General features: G+C 37.6%; 1 protein-coding gene across 11 annotated transcripts in view; it reads right to left on the minus strand.

Moving 5' to 3' along the window:
* Positions 1 to 23,341, minus strand: part of GPHN (gephyrin) — a 411,021-nt gene that overhangs the window by 71,155 nt on the left and 316,525 nt on the right. For all 11 annotated transcript variants that reach the window (XM_007525822.2, XM_060174807.1, XM_060174805.1 and 8 more), the window contains 4 exons: positions 20,983 to 21,038; positions 15,907 to 16,026; positions 12,931 to 12,989; positions 10,984 to 11,137 (listed from right to left, as the gene is read on the minus strand). In XM_007525822.2, the coding sequence (XP_007525884.1) occupies positions 10,984 to 11,137; positions 12,931 to 12,989; positions 15,907 to 16,026; positions 20,983 to 21,038 (389 nt within the window). The remainder of the gene's footprint in view (positions 1 to 10,983; positions 11,138 to 12,930; positions 12,990 to 15,906; positions 16,027 to 20,982; positions 21,039 to 23,341) is intronic.

Below are 23,341 nucleotides of genomic sequence, written 5' to 3' on the forward strand. Positions count from 1 at the left end.
CCACATTTCCATTGCTTCTGTTGGACCTTCCCTCATCCTTCTGATTTTAGACAGAGACAGAGAAGAGAGAAAGGAAGACAATACAGTACAGCTCCACCTATCCTGGAGCTTCCCTGAGTGCCATTAGTGGAATTCCACGGTGCTTCTGCTAAATACATCCTATAACAAACAAGGATATGCAAAGTTAGAGGAGTGTTTGTGCAAGGTAATGACTGTGTTTTATTAAAAAAATGATATTTTTCTTAAAGTAAAGACTAGCTGACTATGCCAGAATATCAAGGAAGATAAATTTGAGGTTATTAAATAATACATATGAACAGTCTGAAGGGAATGACTTTTATTACTTGGTAATAATAACTACAAGTAATAAATTTACAAGAAGAATAACATATATTAAAGTTATTGCCAGAGCTTACATGGAATTATTTACAAGAAAACAAGTTCTATAAATTCTTTATTGCAAATTGTTGTAGGAATTTGAGTTTTCTTTTTGTTATAAATGGGTAAGTTGTTTTATTTTCAGACAACTGTATCTTTTAAAACAAAATATTCTACTAGCCCTCTGGATTTATTATTCTATTTGATTTTTATTTATATATATTTAAATTATCTTTATTTATTTGTTGGATAAATACAGGCAGAAATTTAGAGAAGGGGGAGATATAAAGGGAGAGAGACAGAGAAAAACTTGCAGCACTGCTTCACCACTTGTGAAGCTTTCCCCTTGGAAGTAGGGACTGGGGGCTTGAACCCAGGTCCTTGCACACTGTAACATGTGCACTCAACCAGGTGTGCCACCACCTGGCTCCTCTATTTGATTTAAAAAAAAAAAATCTACTTATATAAGAGAGGGTGACAGAGACTGACCAACCATAGAACTACTTAGTTCTGACATAAGGTGATCAAACCTGGGGTCATAGACATACAAGCTCAGTGTTCTAATGCTGAGTTACACCTTTGGCCCTGGGTTTACTATTCTAGAAGAATATAGATGCATTAGATATATTATGGTAAAAATAATAGATTAGGATTTACTCAAAAGAATTGAAAGCATAATCTTACAGAGATATTTATATAATCATGCTCATAGCAGCATTCTCACAAAAGTTAAAAAAGAGTGAAGGAAACCAAGTATCCACTGGCAGCTGAGTGGATAAACAAAATGTGGTGCATATATACAATATAATATTATTCAGCCTAAAAAGGAAGGAAATTCTAACACTTCTAAGATATGCAGGAACTTTGAGGACATCTGGATAAGTGAAATAAATCAGATGCAAAATGACGAATTCGATATTATGCCATTTATATGAGTTATATAGAATAATAAAGCACAGAGACAGAAAGGATTGTGAGATTGTTATGGACTGTGTATGGGGGAGGGAAATGTGGGGAGCTGTTAATTGAGCTGTTAATAGAGGAAAACAGTTTAGGAGATTGGCTAAATGTGGATATACAATGTGGATATACTTAATACTACTGAATTGCATACTTCAACTGGTTAAGATGACAAATTTTGTTATGTGTATTTTACCACAATTAAAATAAAATACAATAAAGAAGTGTCACTGGTGATCTTGACAAAAAACAGTTTCAGGAAACATATACCATTAGAAAAGCAGATAAGTGGGAGTTGGGTGGTAGTGCAACGGGTTAAGTGCATGTGGCACAAGGACCGGCGTAAGGATCCCACTTCGAACCCCTGGCTCCCCACCTGCAGGGAAGTCGCTTCACAGGTGGTGAAGCGGGTCTGCAGGTGTCTTTCTCTCCCCCTTTCTTTTGATTTCTCTCTGTCCTATCCAATGACAGCAACAACAACAACAATAATAGCCACAACAATGATAAAACAACAAGGGCAACAAAGGGGGAAAAAGTGGTCTCCAGGAGTGGTGGATTCCTGGTGTAGGCACCGAGCCCTGGCAATAACCCTGGATGCAAAAAAAAAAAAAAAAAAGCAGACAAGTTGGGAAATATTTCATTCTTTATGGGATAAAAGGAAGATGGTAAGGAAAATTAGGTAATGATGGAAACACAAGTGGGACTATAGGATGGAAATTGAAGATGAAGAAGAATTTACAAAGGAAGTCAGGATTGAGGATGAGAAATTATCTGCATATAATCTATAAGGGAGAATTTAGAGTGTGGAACACATAGCAGAGAATAGACTCTTGGGATGGGGGATACTACAGGACATGGAAGTTAGATATGGAACATCAGAAGGGAGAAAATTAGTAGTAGTATGGCTTTAGGAGAAAACAGTCATACAACAGAAGGAAAGGGGCAATTTCAGGAGTATCACTAGTATCAAATGATAGAGACTGGCTATGAAGGATGAGTATCAGTGGAATTTGGAGATTAGGAAGTAAGTAGTATACTCAGTATACTATGCTACTATACTATACTCATGAGATATTAATAAGCTTGGGATTTATAAGAGAAAGTGGAAAGTGAGGAAAGACAGTAGGTATTGACCTCTCAACAAATCTAGTAGTGAAGGAAATAATGCATTGACTCAAGGAAGCACTAGGATATTTAAGTAGGATTTTCTCATGATGTTGGTAATCTTTTTATGTTGAATGTAGAAGGCAAGATGATGAATCACATAAGAAAAAACAATGAGGGGGTTGGGCGGTGGTGCAGTGGGTTAAGTGCACGTGGCGCAAAGCACAAGGACCGGCTTAAGGATCCAGGTTCGAGCCCCCGGCTCCCCACCTGCAGGGGAGTTGCTTCATAGGCGGTGAAGCAGGTCTGCAGGTGTCTATCTTTCTCTCCCCCTCTCTGTCTTCCCTTTCTCTCTCCATTTCTCTCTGTCCTATCCAACAACGAACAATATCAACAATGGTAATAATAATAACCACAAAGAGGCTACAACAAGGGCAACAAAAGGGGAAAAAAATGGCCTCCAGGAGTGGTGAATTCATGGTGCAGGCACCGAGCCCAGCAATAACCCTGGAGAAAAAAAACAAAAAACAAAAAACAATGAACAACATTGAAGACATAAGAAATAACTTAGTAACCAAAGTTCTGAAGATGGTGTAAAAGAATAGGTTGAAAGAAGCAGAGGAATCTCCCTATATCTATGAACATTTATTTTTTTGACGAGGCCCAAAATATTTAAGGAAGAAAGAAGAGTGTCTTAAAAAATAAAATGGTGTTGGAAAAACTGGGTTCAAATGTACAGGTGAATGAAACTGAAACACTACACTACACACAAAAATAAATTACAAATGGATAAGGGATTTGGACATTAGAACAGAATCTATCAAATATTTAGAGGAAAAACTCATTTGATCTAAGTTGTAAAGGTGTCTTCAGTGACTCAAATCCAATAAGGAAAACAAAAGCAAAAATAAACCAACAGGACTACATCATATTGAAAAGGTTTTGCAGGAGAAAAGAAATAATTACCTAAACAGACAGACTCCTTACAGAATGGGAGATATTTACATGCCATAATAAGACAAAAGTTTAATAACTATAATATATAAAGAGCTCACCAAACTCAGCTAAACAAACAACAGCAACAACAACAAAAATTGGACTTGTCCAAAAGTAAGGAGAGGATAAGGCCAGAATCTTCACCAAAGACGAGATCCAAAGGAGTCAACAGACATGTGAAAAAATGCTCAAAATCACTGATTATCAGAGAAATGCAAATACAGACAATAATGAGATACCACCCCCTCCTTTGAGAATGTCATACATCAGAATGAACAGTAACAACAAATGCTGGAGATATTGCAGGGGTAAAGAGATTGCACAGTGGGAGGAAATGTAAATCGGTCCAGCCCAAGTAGAGAGCAGTCTGGAGAACTTTCAGAATGCTAGAAATGGATATACCCTATGACCTGGCAATTCCTCTCCTGGGGATACATCCTAAGGAACAATAAACATACCCATCCAAAGAGATCTATACACAACTATATTCATAGCAGCACAATTTGCAATAGCCCCAAACTTGAAAGCAACCTAGGTGTCCAATAAAAAAAATGAATGTCTAAGAAAGTTGTGGCATATATACACAATGGACTCAACTGTTAAGAATGATGATTATCACCTTCTTCACCTTATCTTGGATGGGATTTGAAGGAATCATGTTAAATGAAATGATACCAAAAGAGAAAGAGGAATATAGGATGACCTCACCTATAGGTGGAACTTAAGAAACAAGAGCAGAATGAAGAAATACAAGGTGAAACTTGGACTGTGTTTGGGTATTGCACTAAGGCAAAGGACTCTGGGGAAGAAGAATAAGGAGGAGCATGGAGGGGGCTTGAGGTTCTGGTGCATGATGGTAGAAAAGAACCTAATTGGGGGTGAGAGTATATTGTTGACACCTATCATGGTAAGATGAGAAATTGTACCAATGTGCCAATAACTGAACTGTAAGCCGTTAACCTCTCCCCATAAAATGATAAGTGTGTACCTGTGTACACACACACGCACACACACACACGCACACACACAACACACACACACACACACACACACACACACACACACACACACACACACACACACACAGTGAGAGAGAGAATTTGGGCAACTTTTTGAAAGAAGAAGCTCAAAAAAGAAAAGCTTTTCCTTTTAATTGGAGGAACAGAAGATAGCTTCATTATTTCCATAAGATGGTAAGGCTCTGTCAAGAATGAGAAAGTAGGGCTGCTACTGGCACTTAACGGGAGTGTATGAATGAACTATACACTCAAGGAGTCCACCAAAAAATCAGTGAGTTATATTAGCATTACCAAGCAACTTTAAACGCTGTACTGACTTTAGCTGTTAAGGCCTACTTAACTGTATACATTTTAGAGATTGCTATTGAAAAGGTTAAGTGAAATGTAAGGACATTCTAGTGAGAAACACCACGGTATAATAGAAAAAAGTTGTTATAACTGAAAGATTTAATTGTCAAGTCAGGTTCCTTCACTAACACAAATTATGATGTTAGTGAAGTTACTTAGTTATTTTGAGTCTCAGTTTTCTCTGACTGATGAAATAAAAGATGCATATACTAGCTTCATAGTGTTCTAATTGCAAAGCAGTACCAGTACTAAATATAGTAAGAACTTATCTTCTTATTCCTTTTCTTACTTTGTGTGGTCACTGATTTTACAAAGTCTGGTTTCATAACAACACATGCATTGTGGATGATATCTGCTACTGGCAGTGGCCAAAAAAAATCATAAAAGATGAAACTAAGTAAGAAAAGGCACAGTGGATAGAAATACAATTAATTCTCTATGTGAATGGCAGACTGAGTTTTGGAAAGAGGCAAAAAGAGGGATAAAAAAAGGACAAGGGTAAGAGAGTGAGAGAGAAAGCTGAAAGAGAATAGAATATAGTTTATGAAAGAAGAGATGCCATCAAAAGAAAAAAGAAGAAAACTGAAAAAAATTAAGAGAAGGAAGATGCAGTTTCCTCCTAAATATGAAATTTGTATCTCCTGTCTTTTACATGTACTCATTTCCTAGGTGACTTCAGCTAGTCTCACGTTTTTAAGTACTATGCATATACTGAAAACTTCCAAATGCCTATCTGTAGCTCTAATTTATCATTTAAGCTCTAGACAAATAGGTTCTTAAAACTTCTTAGTAGAGTCTCAAGGTATGTACCAAACAGACTCTGATTTCTATGACCTAATTTTTCTAAACTGGATAAATGGTAACTACCCTTAGAACTGCTTTGGCTCAAATCTTGGAATTCATATTGCCTCTGTATTTTTTATATTCTAGTTTGAACTCACTATAAAATTATATATATATATATATATTGCTACATTATGGTAAAATTCTTTTATTTATTTATTTATTTTTGCCAGAGCACTGCTCAACTCTGGCTTATGATGGTGCTGGGGATTGAACCTGGGACCTGGGAGCCTCAGGCATGAGAGCTGGTTTGCATAACAATTTACTTCACTCTTTTTCCTCCATATGTTGGTCTCCATGTTGTTTCTCAAACACCACAAGCATGCACTCTACCTCGGGAATTTTCTCTTTTTTGTTCCTTCTGTTTAGAATATAATCCCTCTCACATGGCAGAGATCCTCAATTCCTTCAGATTCCCACTCTAATTTCACTGCATTAGTGAGTCCTGATTACTCTATATAAAATAGGTAATATCAGTCAGGTATGGACAGGAAAGCCAAAACTACTCTAGGTATTTGAAAATGGGAGAAAGGAGAATATAGTATAGGAATTGGCTATAATCTTGTTGGAAGGCTTGGAGAAACTGAAGGAAAATGTGTGTTACCAGAGTAGTGACTATAGGAAGTCACTATCATCCCCTTGGTAATTGGAGGCAAGTGATGCTTCTGAAAGTTCAGATGTTTGTACACTGGCTACCTACTTTCTACCTGTGAATATGGAGAGCATCCCAGTGGCAAAACTTTAAACTAGATTATAGCTGGGAAGGGTCTGAGGAGAGTTTTCATGTCTCCATCCTTGTCATACAGAGGAGAGACTAAAATCACTGATGTGAAACAAGTTTTAATAGATAATATGTGGCATATATTTTTACTACCCCTTTATTTATTTATTTATTGCATAGAGACAGTGAGAAATTGAGAGGGGAGTAGGAGATAGAGAGGGACAGAGACAGAGACACTCCTGCAGCACTGCTTCATCACTCATGAAGGTTTCCCCCTGCAGGTGGGTACCAGGGGACTGAAACTGGATCCTTGTGGCTCTGTAATGTGAGCACCTAACCAGGTGTGCCAGCCACCTCCTGGCCCTCTTTTACTACTACTCTTTATCACTTAATTATTTTTTATTTTCATCACTCAAATACCAAGATTTTTTAAATTAATTATCCCCCAAAACCAGAATATAAATTCTGGAAGAGCAGGGAATCCTCCTGCCTTGCTTGTTGCTATTTCCTTAGTAGTAAGACTGGCACAATAATTTACTAACAGGGAAGGCCTGTGGGAGTGATCTGTGCCAGTGAAGGAGAGAAAGACAGACATCTGCAGACCTGCTTCACAGTTTGTGAAGGGACCCCTTGCAGGTGGGCAGTCGAGGGTTTGAACAGAGATCCCTGTGCGGGTCCTTGCGCTCTGTACTGTGTGCACTTAACTCGGTGCATTACTGCCTTCCCACCATTCCTCTCTGTGCTGAGATAAAACGGACATCTCAAGACATCTCAAGAGTGCCAGAAGTATTTTTTTTTTTCCCTTCAGGGTTATTGCTGGGACTCGGTGTCTGCACTAGGAATTCACTACTCCTAGGTGCAATTTTTTCCCTTTTGTTGCCCTCATTGTTATTGTTGCTGAGTGCTGAATTTCCTTTCCAATACATAAGTAAACTGCCTCAAGAAATGATCTATTCACATCTTATAAGTCTGATGTTTAGGTAAGAGTACCCTGGTTGACACTACAGCATATGATAGATGTTCAGTAAGTACTTCTTAAATGTAAGTGGGAGGCTGGTGTGGTGGCTCACCTGGTTGAGTGCACATGTTACTGTTCGTAAAGACTCTGGTTCTAGCCCCCAGTCTCCATCCGTAGTTTTGCAAGTGGTGAAGCAGTGTTGCAGGTGTCTCTCTCCCTCTCTATCTCCCCTAGAAAGAGACTTCTGATAATCTCTATCCAATAAACAAAGATAGTAAAAAATGTAAGAGGCTGCATTGTATGTTCACAATTATCCAACTACTGGATTTTATTACCTAAATTTTAGCACACATAGCTTGTTGAAATCAACAAATATCTACATCAATTATTCTGAGTCAGTTACAGTTTGTAATAGTACCTTACTGTTTTGAAATAATTTCTTTGTCCTGAACAAGTTCGTGCTATAACAAAATACTGGGCAGGTTTTATTTATTTATATAGAGCTAGGGCTTGCACAAGTGTGGTTTCACCACTCGTAGGATGATTTTTTTCATTATTTTTATTTCAGACAGAAAGTCTGAGATAAAAAGAAACAGACATCACAGCACAGCTCTACTAGTAGTGGAGCTTCCCCAAGTGTCATTGCTTTCCCATGTGGCTCCAACCCTGGGTTTCATGTGTGGTAAAGCGAGAATCCTACTAGGTGAGCTATCTCCCAATCTTTGAATAGTATACATAGATATCTCATATGGCATTCCTTGAGTTGCCTAATGCCACTTTTCTGCTGAGTACCAATGGACATATGTGAAGTCATACATTTGAGAGGAAATCTATACAATATCTTATGGAAGCTAATGCTACAACTGACAAAATTATAGACTTGTCACATCAACAGACAAGTGCAATTTCTTTTGAACTCTGAAAATGAATGAACATTCTATTATCCTTTAATTACTTGAGGATCTCAAACCGCCAGGAAAGATATTACACTCTAGATTACTCCTAGATTCCAGTATATCATCTGGCATAGATATACCTAATCTTTGTGGTACTAAACTAAACCATATGGTCATGGAGAGTTATAACAACAGCCAAATTTAGATATAAGTAGGAGAGGAATGGAAGTTATATGGAATCAGAGGTTATGGAGTTTAGAGGAATAAGTCCTTTGGTAAGCGCAACAGATCAGAGGAAGCAGGTGATGGGAGTTATATAGAATCTGAGAGAGCTTCTCCAAGGATAGTTAATTATAATAGCAGGAAAACAACTGAGAATTCTTCCTTAGAGTCCTTCATTGTAAGTGCCATCTCAATTACCACCCCATTACCACCAGTAAGTAATTTTAATAGAGTGTAAAAGAGAACATTAAGAAAAAATAGAACTAGTGTGTGTGTGTGTGTGGGGGGAATACTGAGACTATAAATTCAGGCCTAGAAAAGCTTGTTAGAAAGTTTATAAAAAAGTTTTTAAAAATTGCTCAACACTGGTAATTAGACGTTTTCTCACCAATTTAGTTTTCTCAAACACCATCAACTCACTTAGATGCACAGAGTACATAAATAAATCACAAATAAAAAGTTTATTTAGGCCAACCAGTTTTACACACATTTCTTTCTAAAGTTAAACAGTGTTAGCTGGTGCTAGTGTTATTAAGATCAGCAATATGTAGATGAAGTGAAGGAATGCTTGTTTGGGGTTAGTCAATAGTTTTAGGATGGCTAGTGCACCTACACTGGAAAGTAAGCAGATCTAGGATGCTGACTTATCTTTTCTAGCAAAACAAGGTATTTTATTATTTTCTTTTACTCTTTTCAAAAGAACTATAAGAAACCTCTGAAAATATAAGATTTTAAGAAGTAAAATGTAGTGATAGTGAGTAGTTTGTTATTAGAGCAAAGTTAGAGATTAAAGGAGAAAAAAAATCATGTAAATCTTTAAAACATTTAATTTTTTAATGTGGTACCAGGGAACCCACCAGGGTATTGTGCCTGTGTGGTATAACTAAATTACCTCCACTGTCCAATTATTATTCTATTTTTATTGAGGAGAGAGAGGAGAGACACCAAAGAATCACTATACTATGCATAATAAAAAGCATTTACTTTACCCACTGAGACATTTCCTGGTTTCAATCTTTTTATTTTTATCTTTTATTTATTTTCTTTTGCCACGAGGGTTATTGCTGGGGCTCAGTGTGAACAACCCCACTGATTCCTGTGGCTAATTTTTCTTTCTTTTTCTCTAGGGTGAGATACAGGGAAAGGTAGAAAGGAGAGACACTGCAGCACTGCCCCACAGCTTGTGAAGCTCCACCCATGTAGGTGCTCCCATGTTGTAGGTTGCCCAGTACTTGAACCCAAGTGTTTGTGCATGGTGAGCCACTTACTGTCTTCCTTATTTTCCAAACTTGAAAATGAGTTATTTTAGAAAATCCCAATAGTTTCTGCTAGGTCTTAAAATTCTAGCAGACTCATTTTTCGTTCTTTTTAAGAAAGAATTGTATTTATTTACTTAATAAGAGGGAAAGAGAACATGGATCAAAGTAACACTCCAGGGATGGGATGTGGGACTTCTTGCATATAAGTCCTGCATTCTACTACTGAACCATTTCCCTGTTAGCACTTCACTTAAATTTTTTTTATTTATCTTTATTTATTTATTGGTTAGAGAGAGTCAAAAATCGAGAGGGAAGGGGGAGATAGAGAGGAAGAAGAGAAACAGAGAAACACCTGCAGCACTGCTTCACCACTCACAGAACTTTCCCCTTGCAGGGTGGGGACTAGGGGCTCGAACCAGTGTGTAACATGTCCTCTCAACCAGGTGTGTCACCACCTGGCCCCCAGCACTTCACTTTTTAACATTCCCAATTTGATTTTAGAGCATCATTTAAGGGAAAAAAATGTAAAGGAAGTTTTTTTTAAGCACTTTAAGGAAAAGATGAACCAAATTTTGCTTTTTAAAGCACTGTTAAAATGACATTTTGACACATTCTAAATAGAATGCCACTAGAGCTACTATCTTTAGAGAGAACAAAAATTAGATAATTAAACATTTCCTGGTGATTAAAGAACACATGGAACTTTTAACAAGAAGGACTACCTAGGATATCAGTTGACTGAATTACTTCCTAAACAAAGGTGATCTCTCATCAGCAACAGACAGAGTGGACATTTTTCACTTTTCTTTCTTCTTATTTTTTTAGAGAGATTTTATTTATTTATTCATGAGAAAGATAGGAGAGAGAGAAAGAACCAGACATCTCTCTGGTACATGTGCTTCCAGGGATTGAACTCGGGAACTCAAATTTGAGAATTCAATGCTCTATTCACTGCACCACCTCCCAGACTACACTATTGATTTTTCTAACAGACTAAATACTGAGTTTATACAGTTGAATATCTATAACTAGCAGAAAACATTCTTTGTATATACTGAGTGTGTGGAAAGGCCTTTGATTGTAATACAACATTTTAATAAATGGGAAGAAACATTTCCTAATATGTGATATTTAATTCTTGTTTTTCATTTTATATACTTAAACTATCTTGATGCCAACTTATTTTTCTGTAACAGGAATATAGTGAGATCCCATTATTCTACTTATAACACAGAACAAAGGTCTAAAACACCATTTCCTTCCCATCCACCGTTTTTACCTCATTCCCTGTTGACATTACTGCAACCACTGGAAACTTATTCACTTCAACCTCTGTGACACCTACAGTTGCTAGAAGACCAATCTCTGAGGGGCCCATGTGGGTTCCTTTGGCTAAAACGCATTCTCCTCTTTTAATGTCATGGCCAATGGGTCTGAAAGTCAAAGCAGAACGATAAACAGTATGATAAAGAATAATGCTTTCTAAACTCAAGGGGAAACTGTAGTGTTAGAGAAGGAAGACACTTGGGAGAAAGAAGTCATCTGATGAAACAGGAGAAGTATAATAAAATAAAGATTTTTAAAACTGTATGCACTTAATTAAAAATTAAATCATGTAACAGAAGACAGAAATAGAATTTGCACTTATTACTGCTAAGCAGGAATTTATTATTTCATATCTGAAAATTATTTTATAAATTGCTTTACAGCCATTACTATAAAATATAAATGATGAACTTTCTTTGCTATATGGCAGGAACCTAGATAAAACAGTAGTGAATTAATAAGAGGGTCATTATCATTTTAACTTTGGTGAGGAAGGTGACAATGAGGTTACAGTTATGGAGGAAGTTTCCATCTAGTCCATTTAAATTGATTCAATTCTGTACAGGCAAAGGGCAATTTACCTTGGTCTGCTGCCATAGGGATGGGAGAAGTGTAGCTTTGTTACAAGGAGATGTTGAACAAATCATTATTTATGAAACAAGGAGAAACATTGTAGTATAAGAAACATAATTTAAAGTATATATCATATTTAAGGTAGGATTGTGGTTTCTATTTTGTGTATAGAGAGTATAAGATTATTCCATTATTATTGGTAGATAGCAGAGAATAGTTAACTATACATATATAATCTGGGGTTTTCTGTTCTAATAGTGAATTCTGGATTATTTAGGAATAAATTAACTGTGGATTATGTAGTTTAATGACTTTTTAAAAACAAAAACATTGCTCAACTCTGGTTTGTGGTAGTGCCAGGGACTGAGCTTATGGCCATGGAGCCGCATATATAAAAATCATTTGCATAGCCATTATGCTATCTCCATGATCCTGTGTGGCCTAATGATTTTATTGTATCATATTGTTTTTTTTTTTCCTCCAGGGTTATCACTGAGGCTTGGTGCCTATACTACAAAGCCACTGCTCTTATGGCCATTTTTTTATTTTATTTATTTTTTTGAATAGGACACAGAGAAATTGAGAGGGGAGGGGGAGATAGGGAGAGAGATAGACACCTGCAGACCTGCTTCACCACTTGTGAAGCAACTCCACTGCAGGTGGAGAGCCGGGAGCTTGAACTGGGATCCTTACATGGGTCCTTATACTTCATACTATGTGCATTTAACCAGGTGTGCCACTGCCCGGCCCCCTCCCATATTGTTTTTGACTATTTCATTTTTAAAATTTTTTATATTTATTTATTTATTTTTCTTTTTGTTGCCCTTTTTTAAAAAAAATTTATTTTCCCTTTTGTCGCCCTTGTCTTTTTATTGTTGTTGTTATTGATGCCATCGTTGTTAGATAGGACAGAGAGAAATGGAGAGAGGAGGGCAAGGGAGAGAGGAGGGGAAGATAGAGAGGGGGAGAGAGAAAGACAGACACCTGCAGACCTGCTTTACTGCCTGTGAAGTGTGAAGTGATTCTCTTGCAGGTGGGGAGCCGGGGGCTCGAACCAGGATCCTTAGTCGGTCCATGCACTTAGTGCTATTTTCTTTCTTTCTTTTTCTTTTCTTTTCTTTCTTTCTTTTTTTTTTTTACTACCTTTACAAAAAAGTCAGTAAGGTTAATAGGGGATACAATATTAAAAAAAATTCATTGTGCTACTGTTAAAAGTCCTGAAAGTTAACTGCTACTAGGCTGAGCTATGAGTTTATAATAGCCATGATATGAGTTCATGACCATGTAGAAACAAAAGTTGATCTTATGTTCTGTATTGTAAACTTACCTGATATCCTGCCCTGGCCGAGCTTGCACCAGAATTCGCACTTCAAGTTCTTCAGTACCCTACAATAAGATAAAGTCATGTAATCTTATTTTTTAAAATATTTATTTATTCCCTTTTGTTTCCCTTGTTGTTTTACTGCTGTAGTTATTATTGTTGTCATCGTTGTTGGATAGGACAGAGAGAAATGTAGAGAGGAGGAGAGGATAGAGGAGGTAGAGAAAGACACCTGCAGACCTCCTTCACCACCTGTGAAGCAACTCCCCTGTAAGTGGGGAGCGAGGGGCTCGAACCAGGATCCTTATGCCGGTCCTTGCACTTTGCAAAGATTAGTGCGCTTAACCCACTGTGCTACCATCCAACTCCCGCAAGTCATGTAATTTTAAACAGTCATCTAACAGGATTTATGATTAAAAGAATATAGCTATTCAAGATGATTTTATCTTGGAAGACCCAGAATGTATAGCAATACAGAAAAATAGAAAATCATTTGCCAAACCCTTTGATGTGATGAATTGCTACTATAAGCTCCTCAATAATTAGTTTTAATGTGAAGGAATATATAAGTAAAATGTTTTCATGCTTTAAATGACAGAAATTTAAATACTGAATCTATTTCAATATTACAAATGTACACAGCATTCTCAAGGAAAAAATATGACTATCCTAATGGCTATAATGAATGTGCATGGAGAAAGCCTATCTCTTCTATCCCTTTGATGGGTGTTCAATGCCATGCTACAGTTACCAAATATCTGTAGAAACTCACTGGATGACTAATGGTTTGGTACCAGATTTTTGCAAATTAACAGTGATAATCAATTTTTATATTTATGGGCTGTGAATAATATTGAGACACTGGGATTGTGTGTTACCATTGGCAGAGTCTGTACATGTGTATATTCTGGATTTCAACACTCCTCTCACTTCTTTGATGTGAATAAATCGGCTGGACAATTTTAATAGTAGGCAATGTGATCTGTATGCCAAAAGATGAATTTTGGGAGTAGCAGTAGTGCAGCAGTTAAGCTTGCAGGTGGCGCAAAGCACAAGGACCGGCATAAGGATCCCGGTTGAAGCCCCCGGCTCCCCACCTGCAGGGGAGTCACTTCACAGGCGGTGAAGCAGGTCTGCAAGTGTCTATCTTTCTCTCCTCCTCTCTGTCTTCCCCTCCTCTCTCCATTTCTCTCTGTCCTATCCAAGAACAACGGCATCAATAACAACAACAATAATAACTACAACAATAAAACAACAAGGGCAACAAAAGGGGAAAATGAATAAGTAAATATTAAAAAAAGATGAATTTTATAAGCCATATACACAGGGAGGTAATTAAAAAAGGAAATAGATAAGAAAAAGTGGCTTTTTCACTCAGAATACCTGAATTTCACTACATGCTTAATCTACGGGAATTTACTTATTTATTTATTTTAACTTTTAAAAAATTTTATTTTCCCTTTTGTTGCCCTTGTTGTTTTTATCATTGTTGTGGTTATTACTGTTGTTGTTATTGATGCTGTTGTTGCTGTATAGGACAGAGAGAAATGGAGAGAGATGGGGAAGACAGAGAGGGGGAGAGAAAGATAAGACACCTGCAGACCTGTTTCACTGCTTGTGAGGCAACTACCCTGCAGGTGGGAAATGGGGGCTCAAACTGGGATCCTTGCGCTTTGCACCATGTGTGCTTAACACGCTATGCCACCAACCGATCCCTGGGAATTTACTTATTTATTTTTAACTCTAGTATTAAAATGTAAGATATATATATGTATATATATGTGTGTGTGTATGTGTGTGTGTGTGGTGTGTATATATATATATATATATATTTGCCTCCAGGGTTATTGCTGGGGCTCAGTGCCTGCACTATGAATCCACTGCTCCTGGAGGCTATTTTTTCCCTTTTGTTGTCCTTGGTGTTTATCATTGTTGTGGTTATTATTATTGTTGTTATTGGTGTCTGTCATTGTTGTTGGATAGGACAGAGAGAAGTCAAGAGAGGAGGGGAAGACAGAGAGAGGGAAAGAAAGATAGACACCTGCAACCTGCTTCACTGTTTATGAAGTGATGGCCCCTGCAGGTGGGGAGCTGGGGGCCTGAACCGGGATTCTTATGCCAGTCCTTGTGCTTCACGCCATGTACTACCACGTGACTCCCAATGTAAAATAACAAGCTAGATAACCAGTTGCTGCAGCATCATTTGAAAGTATTCAATAATAATAAACGATAAATAATTGTCTGGTTTTAAAAATTATGTTCAATGAAATGAAGGCCTGTTTGAACCAAAAATGACCCCAGGTCTTCATTTTAGGAAATAAAAGGCTGAAAGGGCTAAATGACATACACTTAACATTTCTAGGCTGTCATTTGATGTCATAGATTTTCCTGAATTATAGAAAGTCAGAGTTAGTACAGGTCCAAAAAGGATGATACAGGACCTAGTGGGGGTTGTATTGTTATGTTGAAAACTGAGAAATGTTATGCATGTAGAAACTATTGTATTTACTGTTGAATGCAAAACATTAATTTCCCAATAAAGAAATTAAAAAAAAAAGAGTTGAGGGAGTTGCGTGGTTTAAATGCTTAGTTTAGTGTAAAAGAAAAAAAAAAATCCCAAATTCTTCTTCACATTTTAGCAGAAGCTAGTCTGAATGGACACATTTTCCAATCAGATGATATGCCAACAGTTACTATATATGTGCTTCTATTTTGAGGTAGTTCTTGTTTTGTTTGTGTAAAACTTCTTTTATCAAATAGGTTCAAATTCTGCTTTAAACAGAATAATGATCACAAAAAAGCCTTTTATAAAGAAACAATTTTCAAGACTAAGGCAATTCCTTATTTACTAAAGACAATAACACCACAATGTAAGATCCTTATATAATTGACATTTAATTGATTTCATAAACACTGTGGAGAATGGACATGACTTAAACTATCATCATATGAATGGAGAAGTAAAATCTGGTGGTGACTTACATCATCTGATTCCCTGATAAGTTCAGTATCTTCCACTTGTACTACTGCATCAGCACCGCAGGGGATTGGAGCACCTGTTGTAACCCGCATAACTTGTCCTGGCATTACCGTCTGAGTTGGCTATAAATATAAGCATGTAAGACATTGATTATTTTGAGCTACAAAGGGAAAAATCTGTAGGAGATGAAACATCTTAAATAACAAGTCATAAAAAGAAAGTCTTACAGTTTAATTCATTTCAGTCCAATGTAATAAAAATTAGCCACAAACAGGAGTGCTTACATCAAAGAGACCTGAACTAGTTTTAAGGTAATGACAATTATATCTTTCTTGGTGTCCACTTTCCTTCATAAGGACACTTATACTTGCCATTATTTTCTCTCGCTCACTGTGAATTTTCTTAATATATCAAAGTTATTTGGTTGTTGGATAGGACAGAGAGATATGGAGAGAGGAGGGGAAGACAGAGAGGGGGAGAAGGGGGAGAGAAAGATAAGACACCTGCAGACCTGCTTCACCACCAAGTGCAAGAATCCCGGTTCCAGTACCCTGTTCCCCATCTGCAGGGGGGTCACCTAACAAGTGGAGAAGCAGGTCTGCAGGTGTCTATCTCTCTCTCCCCCTCTCTCCATTTCTCTGTCCTGTCTAACAACAACAACATCAGTAACAACAATGATAATAACTACAACAACAACAAAAAACAAGGGCAATAAAAGATACAATAAATAAATATTAAAAAATTTAAAAAGTAGGAATTTATTTTCTTTTATTTTTTTGTTAGTGGCTTATAAGATTATAAGATAATAGAGGTATATTCCACAGCACTCTCATCAGCAAAGTTCTGTCCCTCTCACCACCCTCCCATGATAACTACAAAAGTTCTTCCAAGGTCTTAGATGTGGGTTGACTTTTTTCCCAAAAGTATTCCAATTCTCTATATTCCACATAAGAGTGAGATCATCTGGCAGTTGCCCTTCACTTCTTTCCTTACTTCACTAAGCATAACCACCTCCAGTCCCATGCATTTTATCCTAAAGGATACAATGCCATCTTTTTAAACTGCTGATTAATACTTCATCCAGATATTTTAAGCTTTTTTATCCAGTGATCTGTTGATGGGCATTTAGGTTGCTTCCATGTCTTGGATATTATGAAATGATGCAGTTATGGACATGGGGGTGCACATGTCTCTTCGAATTAATGTTTCTTTTTTTTTTTATTGGAGGGCTAATGGTTTTCAGTAAAGTTTTTGTCACATGGGTAAAATTTCTTATCTCACCATAATAGGTGTCTGAAAAACACTATCACCTCTAGCCTAGGTCCTTTTCCACTATTTACCTTTTATTTACCTCCCTAGGTAAAATTACTAGTCTCTATTCTGTGCTGTGGTCCAGAATGTTATTCTTCAAGGATTTTATTTGGCCAGATTTTCATCACTGTCTTCCAGTTAGGATCAGTTAGTAGGAACTGTCAACAAATTATAGGGTAGGAGAAAGGGTTTTCAGTTCCATTCTTCTGTCAGTGTTGGGTTGCAGCTTAATGATGGCTGTGCAATCTCCACTACTAAGTGCTATATAGCTCCTGATAAGTGGCCTCTTCTATAACTGAGAATCTCCCCAGGGCCTTCCTCTCCTTCAGATCCAGAGGTTGGTAATGATAACCTTGCTGTTGCTGGTCCCTGGGTTTTCACATTCCTTTATTAGTTTTCCCATCTATAGCTTGGTTATTGTCCCCATATTCATCTTCTTTAATCATTTCTTTCCTAACATATGTATCATTCTACCAACACAAAGTCTATAGAGTGTCTAGCACAAAGTTGGTAATCAATAAATACTAGAATGAATGAATGAATGAATGAATGAACATGATTTTTCATCTCATCAACTACATGAGGTATACAATCCTCTTTGGCTTACAATTCCAGTGTTCTTCCTGTTTTTCTCCCACAGTCACTGGAAAAACAGACTGAGAACAGATCTACTGTTTAGCTATCTTACAGTGCTTGTTCTGTCATTTGAATAAGGTATCTTAGGCTTATACACAGTTATTATATTTTAATCTATTTTTCTAACAAGCTAGTATATAGTTTATAAAGGGAAAGGTTAGAGACTGACATATTATTATTATTTTTTTTATTTCAACTTTAGGTAGTATGGGAGGTTGTTCAGTATATAGAGTGCAAGACTTCCCTGGATGAGGTCTGAATTTCCATTCTTGGCCTCTGGAGATGGAACAGAGTGGTCCTATGGTGTCTCTTTATAAATACTTTAAAAGTAAATTTTAGGGCAGGGGAGATAGCATAATGGCTATGCAAACAGACTCTCATGCCTGAGGCTCCCAAGTCTCAGGTTCAATCCCCTGTACCACCATAAGCCAGAGCTGAGCAGTGCTGTGGTGTTATAATAATAATAATAATAATAACAATAATAATAAAAGTAAATTTTAGGGGCAGGAAGTTGTAGTTAGAGCATACTGTATGTCTTACTGTACATGAAACCCTGGGTTTAATACCCAGCACCACATGGGAGCACTGTGAACAGTACCAAAGGGAATTCCATGGATAATGCAGTGGCGCTTCAATGTCTTTTCCTCTTTTTCTGTATATACAGAATAAAAATTTAAAAAGTGGGTTGGGAGGCAGTTAGCAAAATAGTGCATATGTAATTTCCTCAATTCATTTCTTGGTGTAGAATAAGTAGAAAAAAAATTCAGAAGCAACCCAGGTGTTCAACAACAGATGAGTGGCTGAGCAAGTTGTGGTATATATACACAATGGAATACTACTCAGCTATTAAAAACAGTGACTTCACCATTCTCATCCATTACCTGGGGCCCTAGTCAGGGAGTCTTGGGATTCCCACACAGACATGATGGCCCCAGACCTCTAACAGATTCCTGTCTCCACTGTCACTGGTCATATCCATCAGGAATAACATAAAGGACCCCTGTGTGGGCCCTTGCAGGACCTTACCCTCAATGTGGATCAACAGTAGTGGGGACTGTTCCATTCTCTGGAACACTATCAATCAAGGAAGATGGGTCCTGAAATTAGTGTAGCCTGGAATGTTCCTAGCCATGACCACAGAATTCGAGCTCAGACCTACAGGGATGCAGAGGTTACATAGGCTCCTGTGCTGAATATAGGTCCCAGATCAAATCGATGCAGTTTAAAGTTTACAATATTTATATACTTTCCCCACATTTGGGAGCTATTCTTTGCCATGATCCAGCTTTCTAGTCCTTTTTCCAGCTATGACACCATCTCCCCAGATAATACCTGCTTGTTAGCTCAGGCTCAGGCAAAAACTAGTAAAGCCATGCACTCCTTGGAATATACCTAAAATAGACCTATGAGCTTTTTCCAAAATGGAGACCCCCCCAATCTTTATTTTTATTTTATTTTTGGCCTCCAGGGTTGTTGCTAGGGCTCGGTGCCTGCACCATAAATCCACTGCTCCTGGAGACTATTTTTTTCCCTTTTGTTGCCCTTATTGTTTTATTGTTGTTGTGGTTATTATTATTGTTGTTATTGATGTCATTGTTGTTATATAGGACAGGGAGAAATGAAGGGGGGAGGGGAGAGGGGGAGAGAAAGAGAGACACATGCAGACCTGCTTCACTGCCTGTGAAGCGACTCCCTTGCAGGTGAGGAGCCAGGCGCTCGAACTGGGATCCTTGAGCCAGTTCTTGCACTTTTCACCATGTGCACTTAACCTGCTGCTGCTCCCTACTGCCCAACCCCCGAGACCCGCAAATCTTCATCTGCAATATTCTTGTCTTTAGGTTCATGATTAGTCAACAATTTGTTCTGCTTTATATCTTTTTTTATTATCTTTATTTATTGGATAGAGACAGCCAGAAATTGAGAGGTTAGGGGAGATAGAGAGGGAGAAAGAGAGATACCTACAGAACTGCTCCACCACTTGTGAAGCTTTCCTTATGCAGGTGGGAACTGGGGGCTCGAACTTGGGTCCTTGAGCACTGTAACATGTGTGCTCAACCAGGTGCGCCACCACCCAGCCCTCTGCTTTATATCTTAACTCCTTTTCAACCACCAGGTTTCAGATGCTACCATGATGCCAACCTGACTTCCTTGGGCAGATGACCTCACCAGTATGTCCTGGAACTCTGCCTCCCCAGGACCCTGCCCCACTAGGGAAAGAGAGAGAGACAGTCTGGGAGTATGGATCGACCTGCCAATGCCCATGTTCAGTGGGTAAGCAATTACAGAAGCCAGACCTTCTACCTTCTGTACCCCATAATGACCCTGGGTCCATACTTCCAGAGGGATAAAGTATAGGAAAGTTTTGGGGTGTGTGTGTGCGGATAGGATAGGGAGTTCTGTGGTGGGAATTGTGTGGAACTACACCCCGCTTATCCTATGGCCTTGTCAATATCTTCATTTTATAAATAAAATAAAAAATTCCTACTTTAACTTATTTCCAATTAAATGGTGAATTACTGATCTCAAAGGCATTAAATAGATACTTGGGAGGTGGCTAAGTGGTCAGAACACATGGTTTGAGTATGTAAGGCCTGGGTCTAATCCTCAGCACTGCATATAAGTTAATTACCTTGTCTTTCCTCCTATTACATAAATAAATAAATACTAAAAACAAAATCAAGAGAACTTCTGTGTACCTTCAGATGTGGCCCATTAATGATTTACTTCTTAGTAGAAAAAGATATATATCTATTTCTACTCTGGCTAGTTCTTCATGAGATAAATTAATTACAGTGAGTAACTAGAATGTCCTTATTTGTACCACAAGTTGAGGGAAAATCTGAGAAGACCAATTAGAAGCTGCAGTTCAACTTAGACTCAATATTCATACAGATAAAAGTGTCAATTAAACCAAAGGCTGAAAAAAATGTTTGTGGGAATATTTCTATAGAACACACCAAGAACACCATCCTATATACAAGTAGACACAGATTTTTTTCAGTTAAGAAATAATAATTCTCTTGGTTCTTTCCCATAAGAAACATGTTCTTTAATATTTTCAATAAACTGTTTAACCTCTTTAGGATTTCTATTGCACTGATGGTGAAAAGTTCACAAAACTGAAATCTCACCTGTTCACCAGCCTGGGATTCTCCAATGATGAAGCGATCTCCTGGCCCATCAGCAGCTGTGACATGAATAGAATCAAGAACGAACATCAGAATGGAACTAAAGAGAATATCCAGAAACTAATAATGAAGTTCTAAAATTTAACTAAAAAGATCAGATAAGCCTCTAGAAAAAATGGAATATTTTCCTGGTCTCCTAGACTACACATAAGCTTGGTTACTATTGATTTTTTTAAAAACAAATTTCTTTTTATTTTATTTATTTATTTATTCCATTTTTGTTGCCCTTGTTTTATTGTTGTAGTTATTGTTGTTATTGACGTCATTGTTGGATATGTCTGAGAGAAATGGAGATAGGAGGGGAAGACAGAGAGGGGGAGAGAAAGACAGATACCTGCAGACCTGCTTCACCACTTGTGAAGAGACTCCCCTGCAGGTGGGGAGCTGGGGGCTCAAACTGGGATCCTTAAGCTGGTCCTTGCACTTTGCGCCATCTGCGCTTAACCCACTGCACTACCGCCTGACTCCCAGTTACTACTGATTTCTGTTACAACTCACAGGTACCAATAGAAATGGTCCCAGTTGTGTCTCTGTTGTCTCTGGAGATGTTCTTCCAGTAGTTCCATAATTTCCATATTTATACTTTTTCAATATGAAGTCCTTTCTAGCTTATCTTCCTAAAATAATTACCACTTATTCATGGGTCAGTAGTGGTGCCTGATACATACTCATGAAAATATATACACAGGGTGGGGGTAGATAGCATAATGGTTATGTAAAGAGACTCTCATGCCTGAGGCTCCAAAGTCCCAGGTTCAATCCCCCGCACCACCATAAGCCAGAGCTGAGCAGTGCTCTGGTGTTTCTCTCTGTATCTTCTCTCTCTGCATCTCTCTCAACAATAAAAAATAATAAAACAATAAAATAATAATTTAAAAGAAAATATATACACATACTTCTACATATTTATATATACATGGCTAACAATGTGTTTGTCAATCTTCTATTAAGTTCTAAGCTTTTATAACAAAGGCAACACAATGGAAAAAATAGCTTCCAGGAGCAGTGGATTTGTAGTGCAGGCATCGAGTTCCAGTGATAAAAAAAAACAAAACTAAACTTTCTCAACTATCTTATCACACAGTTTGATATTCACAATAAGCCAAATGAAACAGGGAGACCATATGTTCTTTATTTGACATTTAAAAAAAATAAGTGAGTTATAGAATAAGAGAACTCAGGTAGAAAAGAAATACCTTGAACAAGTTCTGGCTAGTGGTAAATCTAGGACTAAAACTCAGTCCCTTAATTCTCAGTAAAGGTGCTATGTAAAAATGTATTAAAATGCTTTTTTCTTTTCCTCAAATGGGAATATATAGCTGTGGCATGAGCTATGAATTGAGCAGAATTAAGATGGAAAAATTTATACAATTTTTTCCCCAATACAGTAATGGCTGGATGAAAAGATATTCCTAGAGGGGTCTCTTCACATACGCGGTGGATTTCAGATCATTTTACTGACAAGGCAATATCTTTCTAAGGATTTTATGTCATCGTGTTTTCTATATATAGCAAGCAATTAGGGTACATACATAGAAAAGATGAAACTCTCTTTGTGACTGTTCTAATTTGCAATCATGCTGATAAATAAGTCAACTAAAAATATTAAAAGGGCATGTGAAATTCATTGTTTATGTGACTACAAAACGTTTCCTTCATTCCGTGCTTCCTTTCTTCCCTCTTCCCCTCCCTTCCTTCCTTTTGGTCACAGAGTTTATAGTTGGGGCTTAGTGTCTCTATGATTTAACTGCTCCTGCTGCCTATCTTTTCTCCTCATCAACGAATCCAGAACCTCACCTTTCTAGAGCCTTACCCTACTAGGGAAAGATAGAGAAAGGCTATCAGTACAGGGGGCCAATGTTCACGTCCAATGCAGAAGCAATTACAGAAGTCAGGACTTCTTCATTTTGTACTTCAAAAAGAATTTTGGTCCATACTCTGGGGTGGGGGGAGGGGCTGTTAGAGGAAGATGACCAGAGGGCTCTGAAGCCCAACTCCACTGGGACCCAGAACGTTTGTGACCAGGCATTTTTGTTTTTACACCTCACTGAGAGGGAAGAGAATCTAGAAAACACCAGAGGAAGTCGGGCAGTTTCTCTTATCTGAGAGGACAAAGGAAGGATACCTGGAAGTAGTAATCAGTGTAGGTTTCTGCTGAAGGGGTCTGGTGATGGGAATGGTGTAGAGTTATATCCCTGCTATCTTATAAATTTATAAATCACTAATAAAAAATATACATACAAAAAAACCTGTTGGGTTAAGTACTTTCTTGATGGCTCTGATAAAATGGCAAATGGGTTTT

The sequence above is a fragment of the Erinaceus europaeus genome, chromosome 16 (genome assembly GCF_950295315.1).
Source record: "Erinaceus europaeus chromosome 16, mEriEur2.1, whole genome shotgun sequence".
NCBI classification, from domain to species: domain Eukaryota; kingdom Metazoa; phylum Chordata; class Mammalia; order Eulipotyphla; family Erinaceidae; genus Erinaceus; species Erinaceus europaeus.